This window comes from Oncorhynchus mykiss, chromosome 8, assembly GCF_057628025.1.
Source record: "Oncorhynchus mykiss isolate SJ-2025 chromosome 8, ASM5762802v1, whole genome shotgun sequence".
Taxonomy (NCBI): domain Eukaryota; kingdom Metazoa; phylum Chordata; class Actinopteri; order Salmoniformes; family Salmonidae; genus Oncorhynchus; species Oncorhynchus mykiss.
Window position 1 is genome coordinate 62,230,789 of NC_143029.1, and position 18,641 is coordinate 62,249,429.

General features: G+C 43.3%; 1 protein-coding gene across 50 annotated transcripts in view; it reads left to right on the forward strand.

The window, feature by feature from the left end:
* Positions 1–15,020, forward strand: part of dip2cb (DIP2 acetate--CoA ligase C (putative) b) — a 245,213-nt gene extending 230,193 nt beyond the window's left edge. For 25 of the 50 annotated variants that reach the window (XM_090182162.1, XM_090182168.1, XM_090182167.1 and 22 more), the window contains exons 26-38: positions 477–598; positions 843–954; positions 1,150–1,259; positions 2,647–2,777; positions 4,041–4,209; positions 4,404–4,574; positions 6,212–6,241; positions 9,416–9,477; positions 10,902–10,959; positions 11,441–11,515; positions 12,258–12,432; positions 12,541–12,664; positions 13,175–15,020. In XM_090182162.1, coding sequence (XP_090038288.1) covers positions 477–598; positions 843–954; positions 1,150–1,259; positions 2,647–2,777; positions 4,041–4,209; positions 4,404–4,574; positions 6,212–6,241; positions 9,416–9,477; positions 10,902–10,959; positions 11,441–11,515; positions 12,258–12,432; positions 12,541–12,664; positions 13,175–13,427 — 1,592 coding nt within the window. In that variant the 3' untranslated portion in view covers positions 13,428–15,020. The remainder of the gene's footprint in view (positions 1–476; positions 599–842; positions 955–1,149; positions 1,260–2,646; positions 2,778–4,040; positions 4,210–4,403; positions 4,575–6,211; positions 6,242–9,415; positions 9,478–10,901; positions 10,960–11,440; positions 11,516–12,257; positions 12,433–12,540; positions 12,665–13,174) is intronic. The other 25 variants (XM_090182176.1, XM_090182182.1, XM_090182181.1 and 22 more) reach the window with 1 other exon arrangement.
* The last annotated feature ends 3,621 nt before the right edge of the window (positions 15,021–18,641 follow it).

The window sequence follows — 18,641 nt, forward strand, 5'->3', positions numbered from 1 at the left end:
GTTTATCACCAGCAGTCATGTGTTGTCAGTTATCATTCATCAATCTAGAATCTCTCTGTGCTTCCAAGCCAGAGCCTGAGCCACATCTCTCTGATAGTATAGCACTTCCCACAAGAGTGTGCTGATCTTTAAGGGTACACACAGAGAAGGCCCTGGGTGTTCCAAGATTTAAAAGGTAGAATTCTAATTTGGAACTCCGTTAGTATTTGGGAGCCAGAGAAATTCAAGCGTTCAAGTGAACCATAGGTCCATAATGAAAAGGCTCAGTCAAGCAGGACAAAATCCTGACAAGGGAGATTGCCTGAGAGAGCCATTCAATTAACTGTCTCTTGGACAGCCTGCTCAATACGACACCTTGTCCTGAGGGTGCAGTGTCTTTCTGTCGGTCGGGAGGATGGTTCCGATTTGGCACAAGGACTCATGGACTGACGGACCAGAACTAATATCCTCTCTCTCTCTCTGTGTCCTTCATGCAGGGATTGACCTGATCGCAGCGTTCTACGGGTGCCTGTATGCGGGCTGCGTGCCAATCACTGTGCGACCTCCGCACCCCCAGAACATAGCCACCACTCTGCCCACAGTGAAGATGATCGTGGAGGTAAGTGCTTCGGTTGACGTCCTCTGTATCAAGTCGTCATCGCATCACAACTGACCTTTCATTAGAGAAAATGTAGACCAAGATGATGCATAAGAGGTCACGTCAAAGGGAACTGGATCCTCGAAGGCGACAGAGTAGGCCTCGTCTTTCTGGAGCATTTTACAGTGCGTTTGCGCGTGCGTGTATAAACTTGTGTGTATCCAAACTTGTATTTGCTTGTCTCGACGTGTGCGTGTGGCCCCAGGTGAGCCGCTCGGCGTGTATGATGACCACAGCGGTGATCTGTAAACTGCTGAGGTCGAAGGAGGCCTCAGCAGCAGTGGACGTCAGGTCCTGGCCTCCTGTCCTGGACACAGGTAAGAGACTCCATTACCCACGCTGCACTCAGTCAGACATTACCCACTTTAGCCCGAGGGTCTGGACTTCTTTACAACAGACACCGACGCAGAGATCTTACGACCAATCGAGACTAATGACAATGTAATGTATCCTCTACTTAAGAATGTATTTGTGATGACAGTGGTCTTGTCCTTTGTCTCTCTGTCCTCTAGACGATCTGCCAAAGAAGAAACCTCCATTGTTGTACAAGCCCTCCAACCCAGACACACTGGCCTACCTGGACTTCAGTGTGTCCACCACAGGGATGCTAGCAGGAGTGAAGGTAAACCTCTAACCACAATGTGTTTCTCCTATCAGGGAGGCTGATATCACGAAAAGCGTGTGAAGTGAAACAGAAACAAGCTGTATGAAGTGATCGTCTGAGTGGAAAGATAGTGGTGACATTTCAACAACACGAAAGCAGTTATTGATCCCAGCACCCCTCTGCTGTGGATGACTGCTGAATCTGTCACAGTACGGTGCTCACCCAGAAGGCCTGTTCTCCCTGTCGCCACAAATCCAACGCCATACTAGGACACGCCTTGTTCACAGTTCATCTGGCCATGTAGAAACCTTTGTCTGACCGACGAAGCTCAGTAGGAAATCCAGTGAAATAGCAACTTGTAAACATGAATCTTATCACTGGTCTATAAGGAAGCAAATTTGCTATCAGTTCCTCAGTGGACGAGGCTGTGGATTTTCTCCCTTCACCTAGAGGCGATTGTCTATTCTGTTCTCCGTCTAGCTGAAAACGCGTAGAGGAATAGGGTCGATTGAGGTGGTGGTGGTGGGGGAGAATTGTTGTGGTGTGTGGGGCTCTTTTCTGTAGTTTACTAAAACAAGATGCACTCTGGCTGTTCAGCCATGTCAAATAATGATGTCTCTCATGCTGTACACTGATTAACATGACAAAACCCTGAATTTGGGTTTCATGTGAGAACATGGCTCCTCCTACTGCTTGTGTCCCAAATGGCGCCCTATTCCCTACTTAGTGCACTACTTTTGGAAAGCTCCTTATATCCCTTTGTCAAATGTACAGCACTGTATAGAGAATAGTGTGTCATTTTTGACACGGATAGGATTGCGTGCCACTTTAACAACCTCTTAGGCTGGAGTGGAACTAGTGTTTTTCAATGGGACAATAACAGCTTCTATCTACCGGAGGGGAGACGCACCAAGTTGTGAAAGCGTTATCCCACTATATATTCAGCCGCGTTGAGTCATTGTTCTACGATTTAATTTATTCATTAGTTAAGGATTCAGGAGTGGTACTCTTACTAGCAGCTCATGAGAATATTTACTTATAATAGTTTTTTGCAGTGCGTTTCCTAATTCTGATGCAGTTCCATTGAAACTCAAAACAAAGCCTTGGGCTTGAATACCGTACTCTACATTGATAAAGTTCTGAAATAATGACTGGGGTACACATGTACGTCATGTGTATATCGTTTAATAAAGGGCCACCCTGGTGAAAATGATAGACTGTATTTGTTGGTTTTGGGATGTCGCTTGAGTGCCCTTCAGTTTGTGCCACCATGCCAACTCCTTGTCATATTTTGTAATGGAGTTGGCAAGAGCACAAACAGATCTGGGACCAGGCTATAGCCAAGTAGAGTGTTAACTAAATTACTAATCTGTATGCGTTTGTTCTTATCATCCCTCCCGTGTAGATGTCTCATACTGCCACCAGTGCCTTCTGCCGTTCTATCAAGCTGCAATGTGAGCTGTACCCCTCTCGTGAGGTGGCTATCTGTCTGGACCCCTACTGCGGCCTGGGCTTCGTCCTCTGGTGCCTTTGCAGGTGAAACAGAGAGAGATGGACCCTTCTAGCCTCGTCACTGCCCACCAATCACATCATACACATCTAGCTCTGCTTGTCCACACTTCACACACACACACACACACACACACACACACACACACACACACACACACACACACACACACACACACACAGCTACTCCTGGACCTCTGTTCTGAAGAAGCCATGCTATGTTCACCCTGCGCCTCACTCAGACCCTCACACACAGTGAGTGACGTCCTCATCGGAATGCACCGTCTCTCAGTACCTACAGATGTCAGGAAGCCTGTCTTCTTCAGGCAGACCAGTTAGACCTGTGCCATGCTGGGGCCTTGTCAGGACATTACAGGCCTGTCAGAGGGGGGGGGGGGGTGTTGAGAGGGAGAGAAAGCGAGAGAGACTAGACTAAGCAGGGGGCCAAATGCAGCGCATGCATTATTCTGCTGTGTTTAGCCTCCCACCCGCCTCCTTGTGACGATGACGCCGTTCTGCTCCGCTGTCCGCTGGGCTTTCTTTAATCGCCTCCCCGTTGGAAGCACTCTCTGACATGGCACCACTCAACTTGGCAAATCTTCAGATGGAAATATCCTCAGTGGGGTGCTGTCTCAACACCAGGACCTTGCTAAAGAACAAAGCTGTTTTATTTGCCGCGTGTGTTTCTGATTGATGCCTACGCAAACTAGCCCTGACTTGTTATTCAGTGTATAATTCACTAGCTACTAGTTAGCTGTACTATTAGAGGTTGCATTGGCCTTGATGAAATGGCATTGGTCTGGATTATAAATGGAGCCACTGAATATATAATGTAGTTGGCTGTTAGTACACTCATGGTCCCAGGTGTGAATTGTATGAAGTCTTTAAGTTTGTGTGCTCTCAGGCTACGCACTTACTGTATGGTACATGTTTCTAGTGTGTACTACTTAGTTAGTGTCCTGTGTGTATTCACTCGGTGTCTCCTGTTTCTAGTGTGTACTACTTAGTTAGTGTCCTGTGTGTACTCACTCTGTGTCTCCTGTTTCTAGTGTGTACTACCTAGTTAGTGTCCTGTGTACTACCTAGTTAGTGTCCTTTGTGTACTCACTCTGTCTCCTGTTTCTAGTGTGTACTACTTAGTGTCCTGTGTGTACTCACTCTGTGTCTCCTGTTTCTAGTGTGTACTACCTAGTTAGTGTCCTGTGTGTACTCACTCTGTGTCTCCTGTTTCTAGTGTGTACTACCTAGCTAGTGTCCTGTGTGTACTCACTCTGTGTCTCCTGTTTCTAGTGTGTACTCCGGCCACCAGTCGATCCTGATCCCGCCTTCGGAGTTGGAGGTGAACCCTGCTCTGTGGTTGCTAGCTGTCAGTCAGTACAAGGTCAGGGACACCTTCTGCTCCTACAGCGTTATGGAGCTTTGCACCAAGGGCCTGGGCCTGCAGACCGAATCCCTCAAGGTAGGTATCTACCCGCCAAATCACAACAAAGATAACGTTTTATTACAATGTGATGACCTGAGAGCAAAACACTTTGACAACTGCTGATGTAAAAACATTGATTGATTGACTGATACGTGGATTGTCCATCAACCCAGACTCATCCAGCCTGGTTAGTTCTGATTTGATCCAGTTAGTTCTGGTTTCTCCGTCAGTCTCGGGGCCTGGACCTGTCGCGGGTCAGGACGTGTGTGGTGGTGGCGGAGGAGAGACCCAGGATAGCTCTGACTCAGTCCTTCTCCAAGCTCTTCAAAGACCTGGGCCTCCACCCCCGAGCAGTCAGCACCTCGTTCGGCTGCAGAGTCAACCTGGCCGTCTGTCTGCAGGTACAGTCAGTACCTTCCTCCTCTCCTCTGGTCCGCAAACCACATGTGCTCTGTCCCTCAACGTTTTATAAAATGTGCTCTTACTAAGTTCAGTATCTATGGGTGCTGTCTCTCTCTGTCCCCAATCTGTCACCAGTGGGACTCTGAGAGACTGAATGAGAAGGACAACCCCAGCACGCTGGTGATGTCAATGCATCCAACATTTAATGGATCCTATTACCAATGTTTCCACCATAGTAGACAACAGGCTCTTTGATACATGTTAGCCAATGTGTGTTTGTGGCTCTGTTACCTTGTTTGTTGAAAGGCGTGCGACTGTTTCTTGTCATTTTCTCTGCCTCCAGTATCGTTTGCAAAGCCTTTTCCTCAAGTCTTGGAAGTTCGTTGTGTTTTGTTTTATTTAGAGACTTTGTGAACTCTAGTTGCCTTGCAGTTTGCTTGTTTTTTGGGGTGAGGGAGATGAATCTGGTTTAATTTAATGGCCTATAGTCATTAATCTGCATTTGTGACTTAACATGGGAAGCCACAGTTTCCCCAGGGCCAGCCTATGGGGCCTACAGTAATATTCCTGACAGGGTTTACAGCTCACAGGAGGAGAAGCCAACATGCATAGATGTCCTCTACACATCTCACTCTCTCTGCCCTCTGCTTCTCACCAACGACAAAAACTATTACCAGACATACACTGAGCTATGTGTATGTCTCAAATGGCACCCTATTCCCTAAATAATGCACGACTGTTTGCCCTGGTCAAAAGTAGTGCACTATATAGGGAATAGGGTGCCTTTTTGGATGCACACTATGTCTCTGGAGCTCAGCTGTCCATAAGCATTTACACATGCTGCTACTTCATGCTTTAATTTTGGGCTCATTCTTTTACATGATTCAACTATTATTTGCAAGCTTTATTATTCAAATGATAATGAGATAGAGATCAGAATACTATTTGCACCAGATTCAGGTGCACTTCGCTGTTCCATCAATCAATCAAATCTGAAGGATTGACAAAAAGCCCAATCGAGAAGCCTGTTGAAAATGTTGTATTTAACACCATTATTTGACATGTATAGATTCTTCCCTCTTAAACTCTATTGTAAATAAGCGATTACCTCTGACTTACTGCATGCTACTCTTCTTAACTTGAGTATACGTAACACAATTTCACTTAGGGCCCCCAGAAGGCTAGGGCCACCTCTGACTGGATGTGTGGGTATGTATTTGTGGGTATGGATGTGGGTACGCGGACTCGCGAGCCACTACAGCCCCTCATGATGAGTTCAGATGTTTTGTGGCCCCCCGGCCCTATCGAAGTTGCCCATTCCTGATCAATACTATCAATGAAATCGTGTAAATGTAACTGATCATGTATAAATGTCCCAACATTTGCTAACATTGATCTATTGGCTAACATTAATAAGCCTAGAACATAACTTCTCATTTAGTTTAAGGCGGCTTCTGTTTTTTTTTGTTTCCCATTTCTATAGTTGACATTTTTGTTTTTTTCCCCCCCTCTGTTGTTTTGCATAACCCCACCCACATCTTATACTTCGTTTTTGTCTTCGCCCCCTTCTTCCTCCCTCCTCCCCCTTATTTCTCCTTCCTACCTCCTCCTCACTCTCCTCCTGCTGCTGCTATAGCCTCACAGGCTGGGGAAGCTTGCTGACCAGGTAGGGGATTTTCACGTTCGCTAATCACCCTCTTCATCAGGTGTTGTGAGCAGGCAGGGGAAGGGAGGGCGGGGCAGGGGACGGGTTAGGATAGGAAGGGGTGGGGGTGGGGGGGACAGGGTAGAGAACAGGTATAGCAGTATATTGGGACACAGGCACAGCCATTCTCAAAGCTTCTCAGTAGCTTTCTAGGTGGACAGGATGTGTGATTCAAAGGTCAGTTACAGTGATGTGATTTAAGGGTTATATGGTGATATTGGGGCCATATTTGACTTAACAGGGAAAGGCAACCGTTGCCACTCTGGTGAGCTGTTATAGGCTGAGTTACGAATGGCACCCTGTTCCCTATGTAGCACACCTCTTTTTGACCAGGGCCCTATGGCCTGTGGTCAAAAGTAGTGCACCATCTAGAGGAAAGGGTGCTATTTGGGACATGTGCACACATACTGTTTTGTTTGTGTAGCAGCAATATGTTCTACTGTCTAAAGGTGCCATTTGAGACCCCTCTTAGCAAAGCGCTCAGCACTTAGAAAAAGTCAGCTTGTTAAAATGAAATCCCTGCAGTACTGAAACGTTAACCTGTGCTGGGCCAACTTGTCAAGTGTGGTCATATCATATCAGTGACAGCTTCCAGTTTGCCTTGAGATAGATACTGCCACAGCTCACCGAGAATGCTTTCCTTCTGAGACCCAGAGAGACAGAAGTGCAGTGAGAGTACAATACCATCATGTCACTTGTATAGTACTATATTAGTGTTAATAGCCTAGTCCAAATTAGCCTCCGTGAACTAAAGCACATTCCCAATCTGAACAATTCTAGTTTAGTGCAGTGTGACTGCAGTATTTGCAGTAGTAGTAGTATTGTCATAGTGTAGGCCTGCTCGATGTTTGAGTGACTGTAGATAAATACTATAATACTGTACTATTGCGATACTGCTGTAAGACTGTATAGTGTGTCCTGTTTGACAGTACCTTGTGTTCTGGTCTGCGTGTACTCAGGACTGAGTCAGGATCTAGCATGTGTAGCTCTATGGCTGGTCTGAGTCAGTCTAGCATGTGCAGCTCTATAGCTGGCTGTCTATGGCTGCAATGAGTCAGGATCTAGCATGTGTAGCTCTATGGCTGGTATGAGTCAGTCTAGCATGTGCAGCTCTATAGCTGGCTGTCTGGCTGGAATGAGTCAGGATCTAGCATGTGTAGCTCTATGGCTGTCTTCCTCTCTGGTGGTAGATGCTGCTCTGCTGCTTCCTCTGCCAAAGCCTTAGCCATGCTATTAAAACATGCTGCTGAGTCACGGGTGCACTGCAATCTACCTGGGGAGGGCCGGGGATGTCTCTAGTCCAGGGCGTTGAGGAAAGCGCCACATCAGCAAGCTGCATGTAACACCCTGGACCAGAGCTAGGCTGAGGAAGTCTGGGGAGGGGAAGCTGCTCTGTGCTTTCTCTATTTCTTTGTTGGCTGGTTTCTCCTCTTTATTCATATGGGTTTTTTGGTTGTTCACTAACCTACTAGATAGAAAATACTATCAGACACGCACACTACTACACTACTGTTCAACTTGGTGCCTCTGTGTTCAATGTAATGTATGTTGGGATTGTGTTGTTCTGTCTGTGTGGCTTTGACTCTCATGTCTGGCCAGTCAAGCCTCTCTACTGAACTGTCAGCTTTCAAAACCATCTATTGAAGGGACAGATACAGATTGTGTTTGCTCGTTCAGACATGATGCACTATATCACCATGTCTACCTCCTCTCTCTCCTTCCATCTGGTTGTGTTCTGTTCTCCCTCTCCTCTTTAAAAAAACAAAATGTTTTTTTTGTTTTGTGGCTTCTTTCTGTGTTTGCATGAGGTGGATCAGACTGGATCTGATCTCAGAACAGTTTTTAGGTGCACCTTTTTTTCATTTTCCTTCTGCTCTGGGGCGTATCCACAAAGCGTCCCTCACTAGAAAATTGGTCGTAAGTGCTGAGGCTAGAGACATTCTACTACTCATATGGGTCAAAATAAAGCTATGCATGAAGCTTAGTCAACAGATATTTCGAAGACCTCATGAGGTGTCCTAACCAGTTAGGAGTTACCAGCAGGTGTCATGATAATAGAAAATAGATAGTAGAAAAAGGCACAGATTCAGTGGTTCCTGCGCCATTGCAGGCAATTGATTTGAAGTTGTTGAAAGACATTTTTTTAAATATTTCTGATCAACCTATAAATAATCTAGACCTACATGCAACAGTAGCCTCATAAGCTTTTGACAATGATTTCACATGAAATGCCTAATTACTTCTAACGACTAGGCTAATAAATAATCTCATTTGTTTTCTGTGGATTATTTCATCAATTAACCTAAATCATGTTATTTCAAGGTGTCCTTGAGAGCAATATCACGTTTAAAAAAAAAAGATGCCTGAATTGGGCATGCCTACAAATTGGGCGATTGAAAGCTAGGGCCTATGTTAACTTTGATTTTGCTCGGTGAAAATTATAGACCTTTCAAAAGTTTTCTGCTATTGATCGGCAAGTAAAAATGAACAGTAGGCAAAGTGGTCGTGTCATGCGAAAACAAAGCAACTCGTCATCCGCCACGAATGACGCATCATTCACACAAGTTTAGTCAAAATCGTCCCAGTGCTGTCTGAGAGATCGCGTGTGACTAAAGTACGAATGAACGTACTGATGGAGACCGATCTACAGTCCCATCCCCGATTTTTATTGTGGGAGATCATTTCTATCAAACGTTTGACCATTGCTTTCAACCACAACCAGACCGTGGTTGTCAGAAGCGTGCACAGCTGGCGACGCTTCGTTGCGATTGGTTATCATTTGCAACCCTGTCAGTGAGCGTTATCCCACATTTTCCTTTGCGGTACCTCAAACTGTCAGTGCTTTGTGGATACGGGGCCCTGTTCGGTTCTTTTTGGTTTTTATTGACTTCAACCTTTTCTTATTATCCTCTTCCACAACCATGGTATGTCTGAATGTTATAGTTCGTAACCCATTAGGATTAGTATTGTTGGTTGGACTTGTCGCAAAGCTGCCATTCACAACCAGTGTGATCTGTAGGCATTCTGTTAAGCACTAACATGCTAGTAGCATCTAGACAGCGCTGTGTTCATGGTTCTGTAAGGCAGCAGACATCCTAGCTCGGACACTAACCCTGGCGCGTTGTCATTCTGCAGGGAACTTCAGGACCAGACCCAACCACTGTGTATGTGGACATGAGAGCGCTGAGGCACGACAGGTAAGGGCATGCTCCTATCAGAACATCCTCTTAAGCATTTGTTGAAATGAATAAATTATTTGATAAATGAGCTATATAGTACACCAAGTGGTGCATTTTCTGTTGTACTGTTTATTCTGCGTCAGTGAGTGACACACACAGGGGGGTCTTCAGAATCAGAGGTATGACATCTATGCCAACAGAATGTTGCTCACAACCAAAACAATATCTTGGACCATGCTCGCATGACATTGAAGACTCAAATCAAATTGTATTTGGCACACGTGCCAAATACAACCAGTGTAGACCTTACCATGAAATGCTTACTTACAAGCCCTTAAAACCAACAATGTAGTTTTATGAAAACGCCTATTCAAAAAAGAAAGACCAAGCAGTAAATAACAATAGCGGGGCTCTATACAGGGGGTACCGGTTCAGAGTCAATGTGCAGGTAATATGTACATGTAGGTAGAGTTATTGAAGTGACTATGCATAGATAATGACAGAGTAGCAGCAGTGTAGAAGAGGGGGGTGGGGGGGACAATGCAAATAGTCTGGGTAACCATTTGATTAGCTGTTCAGGAGTCATTACCTCTGCAGTGTCCATTTACAGTGGAATAGTTCCACTGCATTGTATGCATAAAGGTTGAAGCCAGACTCATTCCCTGTGACACTAAAGCAGTCCGATATAACTGGCTATGGAGCCTCTAGCTGTGTTCGCAAAGTCTGACATTAAGATTACAAACGGGTCTTTAAGACGGCCCGGGGTCAGAACAGTGGGTCTACGTACCTCTCCCACACCCAGTCAACACATCAATAGGACCCAGCCTGTAGCTGCTCTGGACTAATGTACATCCCAAATGGCATCCTAATTCCCTTTATAGTGTACTACTTTTGACAAGTGTCCATAGGGCTCTGGTCAAAAGAAGTGCACTATATAGGGAATAGGTTGCCATGTGAATGCCGACGGAGTCTGAGACACAGTGTACTAGCAGGGCCACAGCATGCTGCACATTGGGCCTCACCGCTCACAAATATAGCTGCTGCTATTCACATACACACTGTGATTATAGACAGTCGTTTTTGCCTCCACCACTGTCCTCCTCCCTGGGATGTAGCTATTGTGTTTGTGTTGAAAGTAAAGTATAATTTGTAGACTAAAAGGGCTTGTATAAACTGCTGCATTGGATGAAATGTGAAATGAAAGGTTTCAGAATGTAATCTATTGCTCTCCAGTATCCTTTAGTCTTGATGATGAAGTGCTCGGTGAGGACGACTAGCCAGATGACACGCTGACTCACAGGGTGTGTCTCAAATGGCTCCCTATTACCGCAGGGCTCTGGTCAGAAGTAGTGCACTATATAGGGAATAGGGTGCCATTTGGGACGCAACCACAGTATTGACTCAGAGGCCCAGTAACTCTTCACTTCCTCCCTCCCTCACAGGGTTCGTCTGGTAGAGAGAGGTTCTCCACACAGTTTACCACTCATGGAATCTGGAAAAGTGAGTCCCTTTCCTGACTTGGTGAATGAACAAACGAATGGTTGTCATTTACATAGACATAGGGTAGACTCTGAAGTATTTTGAATCACTGAGATTAAACTGTAGTGTGTATGCTGTGCTGTGATTCGTCTAGTCGTCTAGTTAGTTTCCACAGCAACCCATCCCCATAATTGAGGAAGTGTAGGTGAGAGTTAATTGTGCCCCGGCTGTGGCAGCGCTCTGCTCTGTTTCACATGGACCAGCCAGGAGATCCGGATCAGTCTGTACCACACAACAATGAGGCTTTTTTTTCTCTCGCAACATTAAATCCTGTTACACAGTTTGTGGTCGCTTACTAAATGGCGCCCTTTTGGGAGAGAGAGGGAGTCGGGCCACTTCACTGTGCCTCAACCCAGTAAATCAGTTACATAAATGGCCTCTCTGAAAGGAGAGAGGAGTGGAGAGATGAAAGCACTAATCGTCTCTTCCTTAATGCCATCAGATTCTACCTGGGGTTCGAATTATCATCGCTAACCCGGAGACCAAGGGACCGCTGGGAGACTCGCATCTTGGAGAGGTTGGTTGAGACATAATCACTCACTCATTAAACTCAGTACAAGCTACAATAAATTGGGCTACAATAGTCTCTCTCTGTACTTAAGTGTCATAGCTCATTAGATATTCACTCTCTCATTAGACTAAACTACAATAGTCTCTCTCTGTGTACTTTAAGAGTCAGCCCACATAACTTCAGTCTCACTTGATGTTAAAGGGAAATTTTACCATTTTTAAACTTCATATTCCAGCACCACCCCAACATCAACATCTGTGAAAATGGGGCGTTTCTATGTTTTGTAGTAAAATATATAGCGGAAGATGGTTTAACCAATGACCTCATCAACCAATTAGTAGGCAATTCCATTGGTTCAAATCACAGGATGCTCACCGATGATGTCATTGGGAACACTGTCTTCTTCTCTGTTTTACTACAAAACATAGAAACACACCATGTTCACAGATGTTGTTGATGGTGGGCTCCCTTTAAGGAGCATCTTAGATATCCAGTGTAATGTTCTAAGACCAGTAAGTGTTATGTAATTGGTCTAAAAGTACACATTTGTCACTGGATTGGTCTGGACACAGATCCACTATAACATGTTTGATATTAGTGATACGTCCAGCGGTCCTGTAAGTTTAAGGGCTGAGTTGTTCTGAATTAATTTGGGTAAACAATCATACAACTAGACATGGATTGGATCCCCAGAGGATCTCACTTAAAAAGCATGAATTAAAACATCGAATTGCTGTCCTGCCCACAGATCTGGGTGTGCAGTGGACACAATGCCAGCGGCTACTTCACAGTGTATGGAGACGAGGCCCTGCAGTCAGACCACTTTACCTCCCGTCTGAGCTTTGGAGACACACAGACAATCTGGGCCCGCACCGGATACCTGGGCTTCCTCAGGAGGACCGAACTGACTGATGCCAGCGGGGGTAAGCTACGTGTTCCCTTCATTACCAAATGTACTTATCATGCATACTTTCACAGGTGAGCTTCACATCCAGTAGCAGCAGTTTGTTATTATGTTTGTGTGTGTGCAGAGCGACACGATGCCCTGTACGTGGTGGGGGCGTTGGATGAGGCCATGGAGCTGAGGGGAATGAGGTACCACCCCATCGACATCGAGACCTCCGTTATCAGGACGCATAAGAGCATCACAGAATGGTGATGACTGTAACTTCATAAGGCTACATGATAAGCATCCTGATAAAATACAGTAGCTTGGGGATTTGTGGTTCTGGTGTAGCTCAACGTTTTCGGGACATTTTATCCAAGAGAGAAAGCAAGTAGGCGGCCAGTACGATGCAGAAAAACTTTAGTTAACTATATACAGGTCAGATGTATAGAAGGATCTGATCAGCCTATTGTATATATCAAATCAGGACAAACACATGCAGTAGGGGCATTTTACCAAATTATTTTCTGTTCAAATATCAAGCTGATTATGTTAAATTACAAGTTGTTAATGGTGAGCAGTTGAAATGCCCTAGATTGACTTACTGTTTGTTGAAATGCCAGAGTGAGTAGCTAACTTACAACATGCACAGTACCTACTTATACGGTTTGTTGTTGCAGTGTTCACATGTATCAACCTCCTGGTGTTGGAGCTCAGACCAGTAGCTCATGTTGTTTAAACTGACTGAACCTGACTACCTGTCTGTCTCTCCCTTGCAGTGCGGTGTTCACGTGGACCAACCTCCTGGTGGTGGTGGTGGAGCTGGATGGGTCGGAGCAGGAGGCCCTGGACCTGGTGCCCCTGGTGACCAACGTGGTTCTGGAGGAACACTACCTGATCGTGGGGGTGGTGGTGGTGGTGGACATCGGGGTCATCCCCATCAACTCCCGGGGGGAGAAGCAGAGGATGCACCTCCGGGACGGCTTCCTGGCCGACCAGCTGGACCCCATCTACGTGGCCTATAACATGTAGCCTGCCAGCTGGAGACCTACTAGACCATAGACAAGGCCTTGAACCGACGGGCCGAGCTTTATGTACATACTGCAATGCAACAGGACCTCTGGTCTCTGAGGAGGGGGAGAGGACGTGAGTCCTGGACCCAGGCGCTCGCCTAGTTTGTGGGACGTTGTCGCTAGTTCAAAACAAAAACGCCTAGAATTGTCAGGAACAGGAGACTGGTCAGTGTAGTGAAAGATTGGAATGGAAGGAGCTCTGTGTGTCGATGATGGGAGAGTGCGTCTAGTTTATTAGATTTGAGCTTTTTTGGTTATTGCTTTAAGTGTGTATATATTTTCATGTTACGTATTGCTGAAGTCGCTCGTTTTTTTTAATCTGCCCTCTAAGAGGTTAGGGTATTTTTTAAGAATATTTACAAGCTGTGGCAAATGGTATTTTATGTTGACCTTTTTTTATATCAGTCATTACAAATACAGATATGTTTTGATACAGGACATATCAATTTTGTGCTTGAACTTTACAATATGAGGTACAATATATTGTTTGTTTTTTTGTTTTGTTTTTTTACAATTACGTTTTTAGTTCTGTGCTAACATTTATTTTTCTGTGACAACTGTCCCAACTACAAGGGAAACCAGTGAGAAACCAGTGTGATTATTTCAACTACAACAGCCTTTTACTCAGTTGTCATGTTCAATATCATTATACTTCAATTGAAGGAAAACACTATGTTATTTCATATCATGTAAGTATGTACAAAAACTGATTTTAATTTATTTTGTTCACTTTAGAAGTATATGAGAGAGGACATTCAAGAATGTTTTAATCTTGAATATTTGCTAATATAAAAACAAAGCATTGTATTATCTTGAGTGAATACTAGTATCACATCAAGTATATCAAATATAGATCTATATTAATTAAAAAGACCTAGGATTCACCAAGCAAAATGTGTGCAGTTATTGAGAGGACAGTCTGAATCCTTACAGTCATCCCCTTTATGTCCTTCAAACAACGCAACATCTTCAGCTCTGTGTACGTCAGACATCATGCAAGTTGAGAAGTACTGCATTTCAGAGACAAAGAACAGCCCTGAAAAGATCAAAAGCACTTTTTGAGAAATGTCTGTGAGAAGGATGATGAGTATGTCTTTGTGCTGGCATGTCAAACACTTGTTTCTGAAACAACAGGTTGGAGATCTTCACCAGAATTGAATAAAAAGTTTAGTCCTTAATATTTTTACATTGAGAGACCAATCAGGCCTCCTATATTGATGTCAGAGGGGAAAAAGTACAAGACAACATTTTTACGGAAACCCTTTAGAGGAATAAATCTTGAGGCAACTATCATAAGGTGGAAGAGCAGTTTTGGGGGAGAGTGAAACCTTAAATCTGTGTGGAAACATACATGATTTGACGGTAAAGTTCATGGCTAAGAATGTTTTAGTTCAACACATTAGAATCTTTAAAAGCACTTTCTAGTATCTACACAGCATTCTTTTTATTGGCAAGAATGACACTGACTTTTTTTTTTTATAAAAAAATGTCTGAACTGAGTTGGCATAAGTCTTTCAATTAAATAAATATTTAAATGATTTTGACTATAAAATGTTTGTTTGTTGCAGCAGTACACGGTGTTTAAATTTTAGCAGAGCAATTAGGGTTAAGTGCCCTGCTAAAGGGCACATTGACAGATGTTAACTGGTCGGCTCGGGATTCAAACCAGCGACCTTTTGGTTATGGTCCCAACGCTCTTAACTGTTAGGCTACCTACCTGCTGTTTCAGAGGTTGCATCTCAATGTAATTCTATCATATGCCCAAGCATATTTGATATGTTACATATGAGATTTTGGGTTTTGTTAACTTTGTTCATACACACATTACATAGCAAGTTTTCCATATCTTCTATGGTGGTGTAATGTATAATGAATCAAAGCCATCAATCAATCAGTTTGCTCTATTACGACTTTAAAAAGATATTTAACCAAGAATGATTGATGCGAAATAACAAATACTGAGTCAGCCAGCCTCAACAGCGCAGTCTGTGCACATCTGAACTATTTCATGTTTTGCCACTTATTTTATTTTGAAAGGCTTATCTCAACAGAGGCAATGCATTCTACTCACAAACATTAGTGAACTGTTTCTAGAGATTTACAAAGTAACAGATGAGTGTGTGCTAAGCTCATAGCCCTCGGTTGAGACACACGTTTATACTGTTTCATAGCTGTTCATTGAAAAATGATAATGGTCCCATCCTATACTTGTCGCAGTGCTGTAAATCTACTTGTTGCAAATTCATCTGGTACACTGCTGATATTTGGTGGCTTTCATTAAAGAGGTATAGATCTGAGCCATTCCTATTGTGAAAAGGTTTACACAGGTCTACCCATATGAATATCTAATCTGAAGATATGTATTACGGTTTTCAAAATGTATTACAAAATCCATCAACTATGGCAACTTTCATACATGCATATATTTGTTTGCGTGTAGTGAAATATGTAAGGGATAATCGAGGGGCTATGCGTTCTATGGAAAATAGTGAACGATGAGCACAATGTGCTAGCGGCGTTGCATTATTTTCCAGAGAATGCAGAGCCTCATGTTGATTATCCCTTTTTATACCACTGCAAAAATGTGTTAATTTGCAGGTACAAATGTTTCAACATCCACTGAAGTAGCTAGCAAGTTAGTAGTAGTAACCAAACAAACATACTTGCTAGTTAGCTAACAAACCATCAGTCCTAGCTTGCTGTTATGAAAATCGATTTAACAATGGGAAATGTTTTAAATTCAACTTTTGCTTTTAAAAGCAGATCAAACATAGAACATGTAATGAACTACAGCCATTGCATTATACCATGCGTAATTAGGGAAATAATGCACGCTCTAGAATGCCCTTCAAGCCAATCAGAAACAAGTATTCAACAATGTCATGGTATAAGTTACAAGAATAATTATTTCAGTGTTTGCACATTGGAGCATTTATGGAAGTAGCACAATATAGTCTTTCTAATTCATGTAGTATATTTTGACAGATTTAAATAGGCTCCTTATATTTGGGATTTTGACATCTTTTTGTAATGAAGTCCTAATTTTGGGAATAGGTTTACATGTTTGCCTTTAGTGGTTATTCAGTTAATTTATTTCCAGAAGAAAGCCTACTGTATCTACATGTTTGGGAACATTTATCTTCAAATAAAACATTTTTCGGTATGAAGAAAACAGCTGGATTGGAAATCTAGAACTCACTTGTGAGCAAGTTTGCATGGTTGAATGTAAATACTGTTGGTGGCTGAAAACAAATACAATTAAGGCCGGGATTTTATTATATCGCAGCTTTTAATGTGTTCGTGGGAGTGAGGAGATGGGAGAGGCATGACGAGATGGGAGGCAGGATTTGCAGCACGATCTGCTTCACAAATAGAACTTGACTTCTATTTTAGCCCTTGGCAATGCAGATGCTCGTTGGCGCACGTCAGCAGTGTGGGTACAATAATTGAAGATTATAGATTTATTTGCGCAAGCGGTGTAGTCAGGGTGTTACAGGCTGACTACACCGCTCGCGTCGCAAAATAAATGTAGAAATATATATTAAATTATTGCACCCACACTGCTCATGCACATCAAGGAGTGTCTGCGTTTGCCAAGGGCTAAAAAATAAGTCAGTTCTATTTCTGACGCAGATCGAGCTGCAAGTCCTGCCTCTCCCATCTCTTCACTCTTCATTGGCCAATCGCAATATAGAATCAAGAGAAGGAAAAGCCTGGAAGGAAGAGAGATGACTAGAAATGATTCAGTTGATCGTTTTATGTGTGGATTAATTGTCTGAGTAGAGGACCTTCGTGCATTTCAGGTAAAATAACTCAATGTTTATATTCTAGGACAAATTTGCTAGCTAAATTGCCATAAAGTTAATGCTTTTCGACCTGTCCCCAAATTAATGTAATTGGTTCAGAGTTTGTTTTGATATTTAATTAACCTGCGTGTCGTGATCGCGTTTGGTGTGGGAGGACAAAATATATTTATGCACGATGACGCACGCGCGCAGCCAGTCTGGGTTCCGTGTTAGGATACTGTTTTGGGAAACTGATAAGGCATGATTCTGTTCAGTCTCCTGAGGAAGTGTATCAGGATTAAACAGAACATTATTTATTACATGTGGCAAATCAGTCGGTTCATTCAAGTGCGAGAAGGGGCTGCTTTAGTTTGAATTCAATTTAAAGGCGATGTTCGTGTCCGCAGTGACTGCATTCACGGTAAACGCTGCATATGTCGGCCCAATAGGAAATTACCTTAACATGTTTTACGAGGATCTTTCTCGATATGGAATGACTCCAGCCCAAAGTCTTTCATCGCGGTGAAAGTGAAACAAATTACTAATTTGAATCATGTCTTTGGCGAACTCTCATTTTCCCCAACGTTGGATATATGGAAGTAATGTTTTTCACATCCTATAATCACAACCATTAATTTAGTGTTGACACTACCTGCCCTTTTCAAGAATAGGACCGGGATTCAACCGGATTGCCCTTTCACGGTAAACATGCATGTCGGTTCAATTGAAAATGACCTGTAAATGTCAAGCACACTTACAGGGATCTACCATTGATCGGATTGAATCCCAGCCTATGGTAAGGCCAACAATATGAGAAAAAGTATGTTTGAAAATATCTTTTTTGCACAGCAAACAGTTTTACTGATCCAAAAAGTACTTTGAAGTTCAAGAAAAATAATTTTCTGTCTTACCCTGGAAACTTTTAGATATTTCTCAGGTTTCAACCCAAATGGCACCCATTTATTCAGTTACTTCAATCCATATCATGGAAGTTCAGCGTTATTGAAATTTAAAGGCAATGTTCCCGCGTCAGCGAAGACTGCATTCACGGTACACCCAGCAATATGTTGGGTCAATCAGAAATTACCTGTACATTTCTAACCACTCAATCTGTAACGCTTCAGTGATATATTGAATAGAGCCCTAAAATACCCTCAGATGGACATAAATGAATACTCAACTACAGGAACTTTTTGATACATTTATTCTCCATGTTAGCACATAGAATATATGTATATACATATTGCTAGCTAAAGCGTTAAAATGCCAGTAGCATAGAACATTTTAAAGGTCGACCTTGGACAAAAATAAACACTTTAAAACTGTATAACTGATCAATGCACGTTCAAAATGGTTTGGCTTCAGAAATGCCAAGTCTTAACGACGTC